Source organism: Seriola lalandi, unplaced genomic scaffold (genome assembly GCF_002814215.2).
Source record: "Seriola lalandi dorsalis isolate HSWRI2012SDOR001 ecotype SW California unplaced genomic scaffold, Sedor1 jcf7180002054511, whole genome shotgun sequence".
Classification (NCBI taxonomy): Eukaryota; Metazoa; Chordata; class Actinopteri; order Carangiformes; family Carangidae; genus Seriola; species Seriola lalandi.
Window position 1 is genome coordinate 612,003 of NW_019525064.1, and position 17,756 is coordinate 629,758.

Genomic DNA, 17,756 nt, shown 5'->3' on the forward strand with positions numbered 1-17,756 from the left:
CCTCTCTATATTGTAGCTCTTATTGGTTAATGGCAGAGTTCGCCGTGACTACGTTGTATTCAGACTCCCAGTGCAGTTTTATCTCACTCTTTAATTTCTGACACAGTGGAAAGAGTAGCTCCTGCTAATTTAATCAAAACGTCGCCCCTTTACTGGCTTGAACATGAGGTGGCTTTTATTGTGAAGCAGCCACAGGAAATGCAATACGTAATAAAAAAAACAAGACAGTCATTTTCAGCATCTTGTGTTTTTACAGTGGCTCAGTTTTGAATATTACAGTGAGCAGTGGAACAAGCAGCAGCAGCAGCAGCCAGTGATCTGTTAGAGGAAGAGCTGCACACCTCCAGCTCCTCTGTCTGCTGCTGTTGTGTGGAAAACTACTTGCACCAGAATGAAAGTGTATTGGTGTTGTCCATGATCATTATATAAATATGTCAATTTTTGACTGATTTGTTTATTAAAATATTCCGACGCTACTCCAGGATACGCCACAAGGACATCAACACCGAGAATGAAAATGGAGAAAGTCGTGGTAGAAAAGTTAAAGTTATAATTATGATCGAAGTCCTGTGCAGGTTTCTGGTGTTTCGGAGTTGCTGATGGTTGTATTTGCACACCTGGTCATTATGGATACAAACGCACCGTCCACTGTTTTACAGTAGTTCAGCACAAAATAAAGTTGAGGCAGCGTTTAATTTAAACCTCACTGACATTTATTAAGTTTAGTTTTTCAGAGGCAGAGGTTTGGTTTTCCAAAATCAAAGCCAGACTAAACACAGCAGCTGTGCACGTGTTGTGCTCCTCACCTCACTCTTCTTGTCTTGCCAGGGATTAGGGCTGACCCGCTCCTCGACTTCAGGCGGGACCGGAGGACCTTCTTCATCACTCACAGTGGATGAGGAGGAGGAGTCTGACGGGGGAACGGGAGAGCTGGAAGGACACTCCGCTGGCAGAATCATGCTGGCTGGCATCAGCGCACCGACCACTGCATCCCTGGGGGGGAAACACACAACACGTCCTGTCAACAGTAATACTGACTAATGACAATTAATGGTACCAGTCAGCAGATTAATTCATTTAGAGGTCATACGCACTTGTATCTCACCCTGTTTAGAATTCCAGCCTCAGCAGGGCATCATTTATTTCTAGTTTGTTGATGCAGCAATTAGGATTTTAACCGGTGCTAAACAAACAAGATGGTAATCCTCTGCTGAATTCATGCACGTCTCCACTGCTTACTGGGTAGATGCAGAGATTGTTTTACAGTTTTACCGATTATAAACAAGCCCGGTTACATGTGAGATCTCAGTCAAGGTTCCTATGACTGTCTCATACTGAAAAGTTTGAGTTACTGCACTTTTGTCACGTTGGTCCATCAGGAGAGGATATATCGAACGCTGTCGAGACAACATACCTTGCATACATGATCTGGAGGGCTGACAGCACGTGAGACAGAGCCTGCTGTTTGGCCAAGTTTCCATCCAGACTGAGGAGAATCTTGGCCAGCGAGGGTCGGTTGGGCTTCACGCTGCTCTGGCCGCTCATCTTGTTACTAACTGCTGATGAGTCACTGTCTGACTGGACACCTGTGGCGGACAACGACAAAGAGACAATGAGACAACACTGTCATCGACGTGAAGCGCCTTTCACCAGCTCCAGCCGTCGACAGCCGGCTGCAGAGCTGCAGGGCCGGCAGCTTTAGTCCTGCACTTCTGGGCTCGTAGTTCCGGTCCGTGCCACCAGCAGATGTGAAATTAAAAGCTAAAATATATTAGTAATATACACATTAATAAGGAAATAGAGATAAAATACCAAGAAATTGGCTGAACTTGAGGCAAGAAGAAAAAGGAAGGAAATTGTGGTTAAAGTGCAGAGAATCAAAGTGTCTGGAAAGTGAGAGCTTGAATTAAAAATCCTATGAAATGTTCAGCTCAAATGCTAAACATACACTACCCTGAATTATACATATTGTTATGGTGTAGTTTTTGTTTTTGGATTATTTCAAAGTTGTAATAATTTAGATTTTAACAGCTTTTATTCGTTCAAGTAGAATGAAGCATTTTTTACTTTTCACTTCCAGCTGTTTGATAAATACAGACCCTGGTCTGACAGTGACTGAACATCTCCCCCTTGTGGACAAACTGCAGTCTGCCAAACAAACACATTGATATGTTTGTGACGAACTTCTAAACAGTTATAATCATTACTCATTACAGGCCCGGCCATCAGCATTGACAAACACCGGCGGGAAGGTTGTGAAGAAAGGGACGATTACCCAAATAGGAAGCTCCGAGGGAGTCTCTGGCCGTCTGGAACAGGACTGGCTCGTGCACCGAGGGCGTGGTCACATCCACCGTGGTCCAGGCCACGCTGTGGGAGGAGCCACAAGCCACTCGAGTGATCTTCTGTCCCTCCAGACCCTGAACCAGGGTGGGCTTCCTGTTAACTGTGGTGGTGCCGTTCCCCTGCTGGCCGTGGTCATTGTCACCCCAGGCGTACACCTGACAGAGAAACGTCAGTGAGAGTGAATATATGGACTCCCACTAGAGGAGGAGTAACTCACACGGCGGTAAATGAGCCGTGTCTGAGTGACGTGCTGTGTGTAATGACGCTCCGCTGGCGGAGGTCAGCGCTAACCTGTCCTGTGTCTGTGACGGCAAGACAGTGAAGCGCTCCGACAGCAACGTGGACGATCTTTTTGCCTCTCAGTCCTTCCACCATCTGGGGCTTCCGCACATGGACGTCAGTGCCGTGGCCCAGTCGGAAATAGTCGCCTTTCCCCCTGGTTTGAGAATACACACGGTTAAAAGTCATATGAGAGCCAAAGGAGAGATAATGAAAGGTCACGTGGTCACTCATCCGTCCGTCGTACCAGGTCCACACCACTCCAGATTTGGTGAGAGCCAGAGAGAACTGTGCCCCACATTCAATTTGGCAGACGCCCTGCCCGTTGAGTCTCTCTATGTTCTGTGGGATGTTGCAGCCCTCGCTGCCGCCGCGACCGAGCTTCCCAAAGTCCCCGTCGCCCCAGGAGAACACCAAGCCTGACGACAGTGAAAACATTCAACACCAACCACAAACTGAAACATATCCACACGGAGGAAAATCTGAAATTCTTAATTTTAAATAAGGACAGTTTTGTTTTCCTTCAAGTTTTCAGTCCAAAGTAAACTTGTGTTGAGATCAATGCCTCAGAAATTCCCCACCTCATTAAACACCTCTGCAACTTTTCAAACGTTTGAAGCCTGACTTGTTTACATCGGTTTGTAATTTTCTTTTCCTTAATTACCGCCACCTTTCTTGGAGCGTTACGACCTCAGACGCTCGACATGCTTGTGTATCATTTCACCACCAAGCTCGAGACATGCAGGTGAATCCCTTTGTGGACATGCTGGTACAAGGGAGATACAAACAACCCTGGAGTTCGTTAAAACATTGACCCCACAGGTTATTATTTATGTGCACTGACGGAAATACCTTCGTCAGTGAGGGCTAGAGTTTGAGCATCCCTGCTCCCACAAGCCACCTGGATAACACGGTGCCCAAGCAGCACTTTAACCTAGAAGAGGAAGACAGAGAAACCAAGAGTGCATGGTCCATTTAGCAACTTCATAGTACACATGGATTTATAGCTGTAAAGAAATAAAGAAATTAACTCCTACATACTGTACAGGAAGTTACTGGGTGTACATATCTGTCTTTCTTTAGGACAGATGTTGATGGTGCAACAGCTGTAAAATTACTTTCTCAGTGTATCTGTGTATCACTGTGATAAAGTCTGCCCAACAACCAACCATCACTATTCCTGTAAAGAGGCTGTGAGGACGGGCAGGAGATGCAGACATACCAGCTTAGGCCTCAGCTGAGTGGTGTTGTCCCCGTGTCCGAGGCGGCCATATTCCCCCAAACCCCAGCTGTATAACTCCCCGCTGGAGGTGATGGCGGCGCTGTGAGAGCTGCCACAGGCGATGTCACGGATGCGTTTGGTTTTCAGGGCCTCAATTAACCGGGGTTTGTCGCAGTTCCTGTTCGGAGAATCATCGTTTACTTTTAGATGCTGAACACAAACATTTGAGAATTTCCATTTCAGCCAATATGACTTCAAATATCAAGACTTTTATCTGTAAACGGTCAAAATGTTAAAGAGCCTGGAGCAGGGGAAGGAACTTGAAATTATGATGAATGTAGCTATTAAAGAGCTATTAGAGAAAAAGGAGAAAATGGTGTTTGTTGACTCAGACACAGCAATGGCTGATTTCTAATATTGTCCTGAGTCTGAGTAGAACAACATACATTCTGCTGAAGTGCCCCAGTTTGCCGTCGTCTCCCTCTCCCCAGGAGAACACCTTCCCGTCCACAGTCAGGGCCATGGCGTGGCGCCCCCCAGAATGCACAGCGACCTTCTTCACCACGTAGTTGCTGAGTGCAGTGATCTGACGGGGGATGGGGATGGTCCCGCTGGACAGGCCCAGGCCCAACCTGCCGTTAGTGGCCTCTCCACAAGCGTAAATCTTCCCTTCAACTGTCACTGTAACAACGACAAATACAGAGTTACAAACACTATATGTGCATGTTGTATAAGAGCATAAACTCCAAAGGGCAATTCTTACTCACCTGCAAAGAGGCTTTTGGACCCACCGGCCACTTGTACCACATTGAGCGCAGAGAGGGTTTCAGAGAATGAAGGCACCTTGATCTGTGAAGAACACAAACAAAACTCGGTTAGAGAAAAAGAAGCATCTTTGGACTCCGCCCAGGGATTCACCTCCAGGGCAAGTTTCAAGGACTTCAAGGATAGTTAGAACGATCCCTCCCTCAACCAGCAGCAAGATCAAATTGCTCCTTAGAAGTTAATGAATCAGAGATGATGAAGAATAATGCACCATCATTCTGCATAACTACTTTAACTTTTCATACTTTTATCATTATAACGCAGAAAGAAAATCTGCTCTCAGTATGTGAGACCGCCTCAGCAGATAATAAAAATGAAGCATTTGAACATAAAAACCAATAACAAGTTACAAAAAGTAGGAAATATAATGACCTTGCTTGTCAATGTCAGTGTGAGAAAAGCTTTAACTACCTGTGTAACTACCATGTGCTGCTGAATAAAACAAGGGTTTGCATTTATTCTGCAACTGTCTCTCAACTTCACGCCGCAGAGTTTTCTAATTTGTGACAAATACACACAAGCATTGAAGTTGAATTATTATGCCATCATGTGGCGAGCGGCACCTTAGAGCCCTTCAGTCCTCCCAGTTGATCCTTATCGTTCAGCCCCCAGACAAACACTTTGGTCCTGATGGTAGCTGCCGACTCCAGGCCCGATGACTTCTTTCGAGCAAGACTGAAGGGCAAAGAAAAAAATCTATTTAGGTCGGCACACACACACTCTAACACCCTCAATTCTCTGCCTCACTTATCAAAGTCAACGCCTGTTCAAAGATGAGGAAACATCCTAAAAACAGCACTACAACGTCCAATCTGCTCGTAAAATATCTACTCCTTGACCAGCCATACCTCCCAGTGGCTGTTTTCTCATCCTCCTCTTCTTCATTGTCAGACGCCAGGAAAGGAACCGTGGCCAGGTCTTCGTCCTCCGCTCTGATACGCCCCACGATGCCGAGTCCGTGAATCTTGCAGTCTATACCAGAGCTGCGGCACTGCTTGATCGCAATCTCAATGTACCTGTGATACTGTAGAAGACACCGTTCGGGTTATTGCCACATTCATTTTTACGACAATTAACAACAAGTAGAAGTCTGATGTCAGTTACTGAGCCGACCGACCTCGGTGCAGTCGCTCAGCAGGAGGACGGTGGTGTCTGTGGGATTGATGTTAATCGTCTTCAGCTCAATCAAGTTGTTCAAAGAGCTTCCACCTGCATGTTAAGAAAAAATATTTGCTTGTGATGATAAAATATTAAAAACTTCTTTCTCTTTTTTAACAATGTCAAAATCACAATATTGTTGATAAGAGGAATTACAAAAATACAAACTGTTTGTCTGAACTAAAGGGCAACAAAATACCAATGTTGGTGTGGAGACACACACACACACACACACACACACACACACACACACACACACACACACACACACACACACACAAAACAAAACTGACCTGACACGACCACGAGTGAGGGCATGTAGCTGCTGTCTGCTGGGTCGACAATCATCTTCAGCCTGTGCACAAGAACGTCTGGGAAAAGCTCTAGACGAATCCAATGCTGCAGAGCAAAGAATGACAAATCCTCTCATGTGATGCATTACGCTTTAATAAAGCAGACTAAATAGACTGTCATCCAGCTTATTAAGAGCACGGGATTCAATCTCCTACCTTTCCCTGCGAGCCGGAGGACTGCCAACACTGATCACTGCAGTCGATGAGGCGTGAGGCCTGGTTAACCGAGGACGAGACACTGAGGCTCTTGACGGCACGAGACCAATCGTCAATCAGCATCCCACGCTGGCTGCTGTGATGCTTCTTGAGCTGTTTTCCTGAGCGGCCGCAGAATGCTGGAGACTGGCCTAATCGTAGGGAAGATGAGCAACAGGTTCACACAAGCGCACGCACACAAACACAAACAAACACACACATAGAAACACGGTAAAATCCGGGGGAATGTGTGACTAACCAGGCTCGTTGATTCTGCCAAAGGAATGTCTGGTGTTGTGTTTGCGGGTCTTGAAGCAGTTTTCACAGAAGTCAAAGTCGTCACAATTCCTACATTTGAACCTGGGGCCATTTATAGGAAACATCTGACAGCCATCACACCTGCAGAGTGCACAGGGATTTCATTTGAACAACATGTGCGGGACGCGTAGATACTGTAACTGGGTAAGGAGAAACCTGAGACATATATCACACCTCACTCCTGGGTGAACACTGGGCACCAGTTCCATCTCGGACAACAAGCCGGTCCAGTGCGACTGCTGGGGGAAGTCCACGATCACGTCCTTTCCGTTGGCACTGAAAGCTGAGACGAAACAACCGGCTCCATTAGCACAGAAAACAGAGGATTCTCAGGATGTTCAACAGAGGTAACGGTTCATCAGATCAGGTCTTACCTTTCACAACTCCCACACTCCTGTGAGTGACAGAGCCCCATTTGTACTTTGGCGTCGTGACTGTGGGTTTCACCCTCACTTTGTCACCGATCTTTATGTGGGACGGAGAACTCTGTGGTGGGAATCCTGGTAAAAAGAAACATGTTGCCATGGTTCCTCAGAGCGAGTCACTTGTCATTAACATCACCAGCATCGTGTCACGTTGAGAACTTACCAAGTAGCTCGATGTGGATGTAGCGGACCCAGTACGTTCCTCCTTTTTGCTGCCAGTCACATTGCACATTCAAGTCATGAAGTCCATCTCTGTCCAGTTTAATCACTTTCCCGACATCTCCGTCATACACTTCCTCATACGTTCTGCAGCACTTAACCATCATCCCCACCTGCACAGGAGTCAGTGAGCGTTCAGACTTCAGTCACATTTCCGTAACGTGGTTTTAGGAACTCTTGAGAAAGCAGCTGCTCTTACCTGAATGTTCTCTCTAACGTACACAGCATAATCGTCATTGCTTTGGAAATCCGATCTCTTCTTAAATGTCTGGCTTTCAGTCACCACTGCACCTGGAGGCTGATGTAAAAAAAACAAAACAAGGAACATTACATAGGCTCGGTCCATTACTGAGTGGGTTATGGCAGAAAGAATAGAGAAAGTAATGTACCACAGGGAATGTGGGCTCTGCCTCCTCCAGCTCCTCCAGCACCTCCTCATCAGAGTATTCATCTGACACGGTGTCGGCATCTGACAGCTCAGTGACGTGGATCTCTGGATGGTCCAGCAGCCAGCTCACCAGAGCCTCCACACCTGATGTACACGCTCGATTATTCTCCAAAAGCACATCTCAAAACATTTTATTACAGAGACTGTGACACACTGATGCAGTGACAGCTGCAGAGTTTTAGCTAGAGGGCGACACAAGCAAGCAATATATCCACAAAGTCAGGTTTATGTCATATGATAATGTACCTGGCACACCGGAGGCACTGCTTGTAGTCCCAGACAGCGACTTCAATGCGAACTCAATGTTCTTCCGTGGGAACCCCATCTCCATGAGCTGGAGGACTATGGGTAAGGGCGGGACGGGGGACGTCTTCTGTTTCTTCTGTTTAGGAGGTCTGACGTGTTGTATGGTGACGGGCGTGGTGGCCTCACTGGAGCTGCTCTCCTCAAACAGAGGAGAGGACGGGTGGGCGGATTCCACGGCCAGGTACTGACACACTGCCAGAGCTGCCGCCTACACATCCAGAGATACACAGATAAAACACACCAGCTGAATATATGCACCATTACTGCTGGACTCACTTAACACTGCGTAGGCCAGCTTTTAATACTAACACAGCCATTGGACTAGAGGTTATTTCCTGTTAATCTCACCTGTTGCCTCTGCCCTAGCTGCCTCTCCAACAGCAGCATGTTGGCTGCTGTCCTCCTCCTCTCCTACAGCTATCCCTTCCTGACCTCCTCCGCTCATTGAAGCCTTAATGGTATAGCTAATCACACCAGTCGGTCTGTTCGACTTTCCCATCTGTGATATCTTAAGTTTCGAGGTACTTGCTTTTGCTAACTCCTCTGGTCCAGAGTGTCTTTGCGACACTCAAGCTACCGAGAGAGAGAGAGAAGCAAACTGGACAATTCTCTGCTTCTTTCTTTTCTTTCCTATTCTCGTATTCATACTCTCTTTTATTCTGCTCTGGCTTTTCTTTTTTGAGATCCTGATCGTTGGTCAACATTTTGACTTAATAGCAGTTTGTGACACGTGTGTGTTCTGCACATCTGACTGGCTGAGTGTTTCAACCACACCATCTTCATAATAACAGCGGGGGGGGGGGGGGGGGGGGGGGCTGCACCAGGTTACCAGAGAAAGGTTTATTGACTCACCTCCATCTCTTGCCTGTCAAAAATGGCTTTGATCGGGGAGGGCTGAGTGCCAGCAGACAGCAGCTGCTGCAGGAGGATCAGTGGAGGGAGGGGACCCTCAGGAGACAAGTCTCCCACATCAGGAGATGACACCACTGGATCCTCTGCAAACAAACAGAGATGACAAGCGAATGCAATACCTGAATCAAATGTAATATTTTCATTTAGATGTAACACCCCCCCCCCCACAGTGTATTAGGTAACCAGGCACTGCTAAGTCTAGTCTGTGTCATCGTAACCTTATATCCACAGAGTCCTCCCACTGGGTGCCATGATAACGCCAGATCTTACTACTTAATAAAACAATGTTGTTTTTCCTGTGAAATGGAAGTGAATATCCAAAATGCATGAAAACAAGATGGCACACAACAAAAGACTGAAGACCCCCGAGGCCCATAACAACAGTGAATAAAAAGCTTCTAGAATCCACTCCACTTGCTGAGGTCTTACCACTGGGGTTCGGTCCTAAGTCCACAACTGCAGGCTGGGAGAGGATCTGCCGGAGCTTGTCCTGATGAGAGAGCAGGGCCCGCCCTGCCTTCAAAATATACAGCCTCAGCTGCTGGCACCGGAGCAAATGGATGTCCACCTGGTCAGCTGGAGACATAATAGGTTTGATTAAACTCAGCTGACTAGACCTTAGACTCTCACCACTAAATCAAAGCATCTTCCAAAAGCTTAAAACCTTTTTTTGCCAAGATCATTATTTGTAAAGAAGGAATCAGACAAGTGACCATTTATCAAAAATCTAAAACCTCAGTTGTTTCTGTACCTGTCAGCCCTCTGCTAAGGGACTTCTTCAAGCGCTGTTTCTCCAGTTTGCTTCCAGCCAGACTGACCAGTTGGGCCCAAACCGCCAACATGGGCTCAGTGAAGGGCAGGTTCTGCACACTGAAGGATACTGCAGGCAGCTGAGGGACACAGCCATTAAATAAAGTCAGTATTTGACCGTCTCATGAATTTGTTTTGAGTGAAAGTAGTGTTAATGTGCTAGTTGCGCGTACACACACGAGCATCTAAACACTTTCATACCGGTCTGAGATGGCTGAGCAAGCAAACCCTGCAGGTCCTCATCTCATGAAACTGGACAGTGATTCGTCCTTTAGGGGTGATTCGTGTGACTGTTCCCTCTCCGTACTCCTCGTGAATGACTTGGCCTCCCAGCCTGAGGCGCCCATCAATCCCTCCGATCACTGCCAGCACTGCCATCAGACTGCCCACTCTGGGACCCTCTGAATCAGGAAAATATTCCTCCAGGAAACACTGGAATAAGGACGACGGGAGATTTATACCAGCAGTTCTCAGAGAGCAGTTTTTATAAATGAAATCAGATTCAAAGTACTGCTGAGAGGTTATGTTTTAACACAGACACTACTTCATTCCATAACACTGCAGCATATCTTACTGCTTCAGACTGGCAGCCGGCCATAATGTCTCCAATGGCGCTCAGCTGAGTGTTGATGTAATCGTTTATCATGCTGTTCCACTGGCCGAGAGAGTGCAGAGTGCGCAGGACAGCGACGATCTCCTCAGCCAGGGTGCTGCTGTGAGTGGCTGTAAGAGATGCCTGAGGGCGGGACTTCCTCCTGCGCAGGGAACCCTCTGTGTGGAGGAAGAAGCCATTTTAAAATACACGTTACACTGTAAAAAAAAGAGAGAAAAATATCAGAATTTCACTTAAAAGCTTGATTCGGGAACGCACCTCTGAGGAGAGGCAGGTCTGACGAGCAGGTGCTCAGTAGACTTCCCAAGAAGCTGAACAACTTCTCCACCAGGAACTTCATGTCCTGAGAGCGCTCCATCTTGTCCCACGAGGGCAGGACTGCCTGCAGGAGACGCAGTGCCAGGATCTGGAGAACATGTAAGGTCACATGATAAGACGTGTTACCCCCAGAGATACCGTTAATGAAAGCAGCTTCTTTCTCCTTTCTGTACTACTACCTCTTCTGCTGGACTCTATGGACCAGATATGCTCTCCCTTTCAGTAACTTTAATACAACTAAGGCCTCAAAAATGTATGAATAAGTCTCTATAATAAAAATAAAAAAGATCGTACAAATGGCACCATAAACAGCACGGGACCTCACACAATAAATAACCCCACCTGTCTCTGCAGTGTGATGGCATTGAAGGACTGGTGTCCCTCAACAATTCTGATGAGCAGGCTAATCCACGCAGAGGTGCTGAGCGTGCTGCACATCTGGGGCATGAGAGCGATGCTGCGTATGAAGCCCAGAGTGCACCAGCTTCTGTGCTGCTCCCGAGACACCAACCTGTGGGAGTGACAGCCTGACAACGGAGGCGGGCGGAAGTTAGAATCAGGTGATATCCCCAGTAACGACAAAAAAAAAAAAAGCCCTTTAACATCATGGAGATTCAGATACCTGACTTGTCATTAGCTCCGCTTTCCACGAGCATCCTCAGTAACCCACACAGGGTCCGTGTAGCGTCGGTCTGCAGCACCTCTGCATAGATCCCAGCTGACAGAGACAGCATCTTCAGCAGGTTGACTGTGCTGGTTAGCATCATAGCTGTCGGATGACCGCTCTTCTCCATCAGCTCCCCTTCTGCAACAAAGAGAGGAGATTGTAAAGATGAAGCGTTTGGCTTGTAGTCGTGGTGTTTACCGAGGCAGTAATGTAAAATCACCTGTGTCATCTTCTGTGTCTGAGTCCTCGGTGGGGGGCTGAGCAGCTGGTGGTGGCTCTGCCAGTTTGAGATCATACTTCCCCTCTTTACCCATCCTGTAGGAGTTGGTGCTGCTCGTATCCCATTGCACCCTGATCCAGCCATCCTCACCCAGCTCTCCAATGACCCTGCCCAGACCTGGTGCGGGACCGTCCTGGACAGAGCACGCACAGGGTCAAACATTAAACAGCAGGCCTCTCCCTCCCTGTTTCAGCATTACTCCGTCAAGGTGGCTGTAAAACTGATTCACGTACCTGATCTCCCCATTTCCAGTCGACTCCCCTCATGACCCTGGTGCCTATCTTCATCATGGCAGCCAGCTCGGGGCCAGAGGAAGGCAGCGGGGCAGGGGCGGCCTCCTTTCTGGACTCCTCCAGTACTGTCGCCGAGCCTCCATGTGCACATAAACTCAGGTCCTCTTCACTGCTGTCTGTACTGGGTCCTGGAAAATACAAGAATAAAAAAAGAGACATCAATCACCTCCATCCGTAAACTTGGACCGGTGCCGTCTGCGTCTGCTCTGGCTAGACTGAGGGTTGAATATTTAATTGGACAGTACTCACCTACGAGCCTGAGGATACTCTGTGTGAGAGCAAGTATGCCAGAGTTTAGCAAGAGACTAAGGCTGTTGGACCCATGTTTCAGGGACAGCATGTGTATCATGGCCAGAAGGAAGCGTGCTTGTGGAATGGTGCCAAGGCTTGGTCCAGCTGGGTTCTCATTGGTGATGGTCTGCAAGGGAACAGGCTGCACACCTGTAACGAGACAAACAGATGGTCGGTAAGTTTGTGTTTATAACAGGTTTAAAAATGATATCCTACTAGAACCGGTTTAGATTTTCTGACATAAACCAACCGTTTAGTCACAACACTCACCGAGCTCTTTGAAGCGGGCGCTGGCCTCGAGCAGGATGTTGCGGACGTTCTGGATGGCCCAGGAATACAACTTGCCGAAGGTCACCTCCAAAAGCATGCGGTTGAAGGGAGGGATCAGATCCATGTCCTTCAGGCAGTCAGACAAGGGCTCCCTGAGAAGGAGAGTTGAAACAGTAGAAGGCTCAGTAATTGAAAAATAACCAACATGGACCCAAACACACGAACTGCGTACATTAACGTCCGCTGAATAATTATAATTCAAACCGCTAACAATGAGATTAAAGGACAGACCTTAATGTCTTTCGTTTTTTTTTTTTTTTTTTTAACCATAGATCTAAAACTGCAGACTTACCCAATGTTGGTCCCTTCTGGTATGATCCTTTGCCAACCGCAGAGCATCGCATACTGCACAGACGGCAGCAAGAAGCTTTTGGAGGCCAACTTCAACATGGTGTCGATGCCCTCGAGCCTAACCTCAGCCCTCTCCAGCTGCCGTGACACAAAGTTTACATCCGTCACACTTTGACTTTTAATTGCTTTAAACAACTGACTGTTGATCTACTTCACTTGTCACCTGTTTAAGAAGACACTTCCTCATCTTCTCTACATCCAGAGGCTCTTCTTTCAGAACAAACTCCACTATGGTGGCCATAAGGCTGGACTGAGAAAAGGCACCCTGGACACTGTGTTTCAGCCACCGGTACTTCTGGACGTTGGCCACGGTGTTTAAAAGCGGCTGCCACTTGTCCTGCTGCAAAGGAATAAAAGATACGAGGGATGTCAGACTATACTAACACGAGCACTGTGCAATTGAGTCGACCGAAACACACACTTGAGTTAGGCCCTTCATCCATAGAGCTGATATACTGTGTTCACACCGTCAAAATGTAAACATGAAGGAAAAAGACAATAAAACAAACACTGGACTGACTTACGTCCTTCCATCATCTCCATGACAAAAGGACACGTATGGCTCACAGTACCAGTAGCTGTGGTGCTAACAGAAGTTTCAGAAAAATCAGTTTTAACCTCATTAATATTGAAACATCAAAATCTATATCAGATATAACAAATCTGTTCTGGAGTTACGCTCACAGAAATGTTTTTTATACCCAGTCACATGTACCCAGATGGTGGGACGTAAAAATGGATTTTAAAAAGAAAATCTCTTTGAAACTTTAGTTTGTGTTACATTTCTTTTTATCTTATGAAATGTTCCAATAATTAACCCCCATTAAACTACCTTGGATGTTTTGCTAGTGGTTGATTTCCTGTCAGCAGGTGTGGGGCTGATATGAACATTAAGTTCCTCTTCATTGGTCCCTTCATTCTCCAGCTTTGGCTCTTCTATGTCAGCAGACTCCGACTTCTTAGGCACTATAAAAACAGAAAACATCTGAATTCAGAGACTGTTCACGTGTAAAGAGAAACGCTCCATCACTCTGATGTAGCTTTGAAATAAGCCACCTCTTTTTTTCCTGCGGTCCCTGATGAGTTTCTGGGTGATCCTCCTCCAGCGGGGCTGGGAGCTCAGCAGCTTCAGTTTAGACACTATAGACAGGTCGTTGCTTACAGCCGGACGCAGCTCGTTAAACAGGAAGCGCAGACGCTCGATGACAGGGGCGCACACCTCCTTATAAGAGCGTCCTTGCTCCTGATGGGTCTAAAATAAAGACGGACAAAGCCAACATGTGATTTAAAGCCTTTAACTTTCATCATCTTTTCTCCTTTCCATCACAAATTACCTGCAAAACCTTTTTCCACTGGGGAATCAATATAATAACAGTAGTTTATCATCATGACGTTACGAGCAGAGAATCTTTACCTTGATTAAAGAACATTTTGCCTGGTAGACCATGCGGCACACGTCAATCACAGATTTAGGGAGGGACCTCTGTTTCCCGTGGTCCACACCCAAGGCACATTGACTGACAAGTGAAAGAGCAATGTGACCTGTGACGGGAAGAGATTTTACGCTTAAATGCCGAACGAGTGCAAATCACTTCAGATGTGATCAGTTGCTCATAAAAGTGCAGAAAAGAAAGGTTCAGTGCCTCTTAGCATAACTAGGAACAATGGAGAGAAAAAAAAACATTCAGTGGCAAAGTGAGCCAAAATTAGCTCCTAATTCCTCCTCAAACAGCCAGTCTGAGTCTAGTTGCTAGGTTACCGAGGTCTTGATGTTTGAGCAGGCAGCAGAGCAGCAGGCGACCGACTTCCTCCACAGGGTGTTCCGGGGGGAAGGTGATGGGTGTAATAAGATGGTACTGCTTACAGCAACGCTCTATTTGGCATAGGAAGTCCTACAAAACAAACAACAACAACAAAAAAAAAAAGAAAACACGAGAGCATGACTCCATCCTTCGGCGCCACGCCCACTAGCTTCACTCGCTAGTCGTTTTTTCTGATGCGCCTACCTTCACAGTGTGGTCCTGAGTGTTGTTGTCAGCGATGGCCTGCAGGAAAGGCTGTGCGTGGTCACTGAGGGTGATTCTTCGGGAGTAGAGTTTGGCCTTGTCTGGAGTGGTTGTACCCAGGGAGCTGCAGTGGTCTTCATCCTTCTCTTCATTGTAGTTATAGTGGATCTGACTGGTCTGCAGACCCCCGGAGAATATGGAGGACTGGAGCCATTCTGTGCAAAGAGATTAAGAATTTTAGTTCACATTAAATCCCACACAAATTTTTTCGAAAGACCAACATCTGGATTTTCAAACCAGGTTGTTTTAAAAAATCATTAAACCCACTGGCACATTCATTCTCCATGGGGGACAGGGGGGTGCTCTTGGCCAGGTAGGAGGCGTGGAGCCCCAGTAGCAGCCCCAGGTTCCTCTCCGTGTCAATAAGAGGGGAGGACAGGCTGCTGAGGTCTGGAGTGGTGACTGTCTCCTGGTTTGGCTGTAAATGATAAAAAACATCACAATATCAAAGACTAAAACACATGATAAAAGACATTGTAATTAGGAAATGTATATTGAGGCAACAGGTACCTCCATGTACTGGCCGACACAGAAGGCCTGCATCGACTCCCTGGTGTCCTCAAACTGCAGAGCAGCTTCCAAAGCCACCACAGGGTCCTCTCCTGCAAACTGGGCTGTAACAGGAGAACAATCAACTTCTACAATCTGTAAAAACTTTGACCTTTTACATTTTTACACAAGAAAAGTATATATATATTTTTTTTTTTATCATTACCCAGGACACTGTTTCCTGTTAACGACTGGGACTGAGCCTGGAAGTCCTTGATGTCATAGACCTTTCCGTCAATCACTGTCCAGAAACCACCGTCCTTGTTGTGATTCTCCAGGTCAGCCTTGCGGATTAGGGAAACCTCCTCATTGTTTTTGGAACTTTGACCTGTGAAGAAGGATCCTGCCACAGCAGAATACGAGCTAGTTAAACTCTAAACACGACGCTGTGAATAAGCCTCAAACTTAGGGGATTGTGATCCTAGTAAAACCCCTTCAGGGACATATAGGATACAGTCTGTGTTACCCATAATGCCCGGCCACGCCAGATCTTCATTATCGTCCCGCTCGTGCGCAGGAGCCAGGTGGTTGAAGCGGTCGAGGTGCTCCAGGAGTCCAGCGAGGAGAGGGATAGAACCGGTCTCCTGCATCAGGCCTGCGTCGATGGTGAGGAGGAGGACGATGGACACCACCAACTCAGGCAGAAGGACTCCTACCGGAGAAAAGACAGTAAGGCATCCACACGATCTTTTAAAGACGCGATCAGGAATGAAAACGCTCCAAACCAGGAACAGTGGTGAGAAATTTTCAGTTTCATCATGGAAATGTCGACGTATGTTTTCAGAATCAGAAAGAATATTTTTAATAAGAACTGGGAAAAATTGACATGAGACACAACACAGACTAAATGAATACCCAACTAAATAGTGGTATGAATATATATAATGTTATTTTATTTTGTATTTACTTGTGTATACGTGTTATTCTGTCCTGATCTTGATTTACTGTTCTGTCTATGATCTTGTGAAAACCTCATAAAAATGAAAGTGTGAAACAGACTTCATGCAGCACACACACATTTAGAAAGAGGGATTTACCAGTTAGATCTCCTTCAATCACACGAGACACTTCAGCAAAGTGGCGGCGACCGGTCGAGGCGATACTTGTTGCCACTGGGAGGATGTCTCCAATGTGAGTACACAGAAGGGCAATGTACTTCTTTAATAAGGACCCGACACCCAGAAGCTCCGGATCTGCAAAAACAACAGAGGAGTCACACACGGCTCATCCAGAACTCATCTTCAAACTTGATAAACTTGGGCGAGTGGAGAAAACACTTAGAGACCGAACGACTTACTGTATCCATTTACATTCTCCGTGCCATTGACCCCCAGGTAGAGCTTGCTAACCAGCAGCCTCTGGAAGCGCAGCAGCAGGTCCAGAGATGCAGAGCGCTCCTTGCTGACATGTTCTGCCTCTAAATAGTTGGAGATGCGGCGAGCAACATCCTTCAGCCTTGCGATGGTCTGGGACGCAATGTTCCTGTGGGAACAAGTACGTAAATCTTCCAGAAGACAGCGAGGGGTTTCACAGGACGCGAAATAAATTTACATTCAGCACGATTCCGGCAAAGTGCAGGTACCTCAACAGCTGCTGCACGAGCTGCACCAGAGGCAGGCTTTGTTTCCCCGCTGACTCGTAGATGCCTGTGTTGATGAGGTCTTTGTCCAGCATGGTGCGACAGCGGTGCATGGTGGAGGCGTTGGCCTCCTGCTCATCGATCTCCTTCTCTTTCTGAGCCTCTTTTTTAGCTTCAATATCCTGTCATGAACAACATGATTTAGAGTGACATTTAAACCACTGATGAAATTGCTGAAAAAAGAAATCAAATTCAACCAGTTTTAAAGTTTAGCCTGAAACTTTTGCAGCACAATTCAAACTTGGAGCCAGTAAATTCTGGTTGTTTTTAATTCAATTAGACTCTCAAGCCAAAAGCAAATCTCCATCAACATTTTGTCACACTAATAGCCGAGGCAGTGTTGCCTTGAACACGTTGTGTGAAAAAGTAGAGCAGAGTGATGACTCCTGTTAAACACACTGACCTGTATCTCAGCAGTGATGGCTGCATTCAGTGCAGATTCCAACCCCCCGTCAGCCATTAAGCTGCTGACCAGCAGGTCGATCATGAAGCGACGTCCAGGGCTCACACTCATCTCATTTCCAGATGCTGAAAAAAATAAAA

At 46.7% G+C, this 17,756-nt stretch overlaps 1 protein-coding gene across 4 annotated transcripts in view; it reads right to left on the reverse strand.

Moving 5' to 3' along the window:
• The window catches only part of herc2 (HECT and RLD domain containing E3 ubiquitin protein ligase 2), a 42,453-nt gene that overhangs the window by 12,998 nt on the left and 11,699 nt on the right, over positions 1-17,756 (reverse strand). For 3 of the 4 annotated variants that reach the window (XM_087175853.1, XM_023413303.2, XM_023413302.2), the window contains exons 19-66: positions 17,617-17,741; positions 17,157-17,335; positions 16,872-17,056; positions 16,612-16,767; positions 16,041-16,226; positions 15,741-15,917; positions 15,536-15,639; positions 15,293-15,443; positions 14,966-15,180; positions 14,719-14,851; positions 14,374-14,501; positions 14,016-14,211; positions 13,792-13,925; positions 13,123-13,299; positions 12,901-13,037; positions 12,549-12,700; positions 12,237-12,428; positions 11,928-12,115; positions 11,635-11,827; positions 11,370-11,552; positions 11,090-11,274; positions 10,688-10,835; positions 10,391-10,587; positions 10,018-10,248; positions 9,758-9,896; positions 9,436-9,582; positions 8,947-9,089; positions 8,035-8,302; positions 7,730-7,872; positions 7,540-7,638; positions 7,285-7,453; positions 7,071-7,196; positions 6,871-6,979; positions 6,638-6,777; positions 6,340-6,530; positions 6,124-6,229; positions 5,790-5,881; positions 5,521-5,696; positions 5,236-5,347; positions 4,615-4,696; positions 4,294-4,528; positions 3,848-4,025; positions 3,478-3,559; positions 2,873-3,044; positions 2,638-2,782; positions 2,276-2,501; positions 1,415-1,586; positions 807-993 (exon numbers count right to left, since the gene is read on the reverse strand). In XM_087175853.1, coding sequence (XP_087031979.1) covers positions 807-993; positions 1,415-1,586; positions 2,276-2,501; positions 2,638-2,782; positions 2,873-3,044; positions 3,478-3,559; positions 3,848-4,025; positions 4,294-4,528; positions 4,615-4,696; positions 5,236-5,347; positions 5,521-5,696; positions 5,790-5,881; positions 6,124-6,229; positions 6,340-6,530; positions 6,638-6,777; positions 6,871-6,979; positions 7,071-7,196; positions 7,285-7,453; positions 7,540-7,638; positions 7,730-7,872; positions 8,035-8,302; positions 8,947-9,089; positions 9,436-9,582; positions 9,758-9,896; positions 10,018-10,248; positions 10,391-10,587; positions 10,688-10,835; positions 11,090-11,274; positions 11,370-11,552; positions 11,635-11,827; positions 11,928-12,115; positions 12,237-12,428; positions 12,549-12,700; positions 12,901-13,037; positions 13,123-13,299; positions 13,792-13,925; positions 14,016-14,211; positions 14,374-14,501; positions 14,719-14,851; positions 14,966-15,180; positions 15,293-15,443; positions 15,536-15,639; positions 15,741-15,917; positions 16,041-16,226; positions 16,612-16,767; positions 16,872-17,056; positions 17,157-17,335; positions 17,617-17,741 — 7,691 coding nt within the window. The remainder of the gene's footprint in view (positions 1-806; positions 994-1,414; positions 1,587-2,275; positions 2,502-2,637; positions 2,783-2,872; positions 3,045-3,477; positions 3,560-3,847; positions 4,026-4,293; positions 4,529-4,614; positions 4,697-5,235; positions 5,348-5,520; positions 5,697-5,789; positions 5,882-6,123; positions 6,230-6,339; positions 6,531-6,637; positions 6,778-6,870; positions 6,980-7,070; positions 7,197-7,284; positions 7,454-7,539; positions 7,639-7,729; positions 7,873-8,034; positions 8,303-8,946; positions 9,090-9,435; positions 9,583-9,757; positions 9,897-10,017; positions 10,249-10,390; positions 10,588-10,687; positions 10,836-11,089; positions 11,275-11,369; positions 11,553-11,634; positions 11,828-11,927; positions 12,116-12,236; positions 12,429-12,548; positions 12,701-12,900; positions 13,038-13,122; positions 13,300-13,791; positions 13,926-14,015; positions 14,212-14,373; positions 14,502-14,718; positions 14,852-14,965; positions 15,181-15,292; positions 15,444-15,535; positions 15,640-15,740; positions 15,918-16,040; positions 16,227-16,611; positions 16,768-16,871; positions 17,057-17,156; positions 17,336-17,616; positions 17,742-17,756) is intronic. The other variant, XM_023413304.2, reaches the window with a different exon arrangement.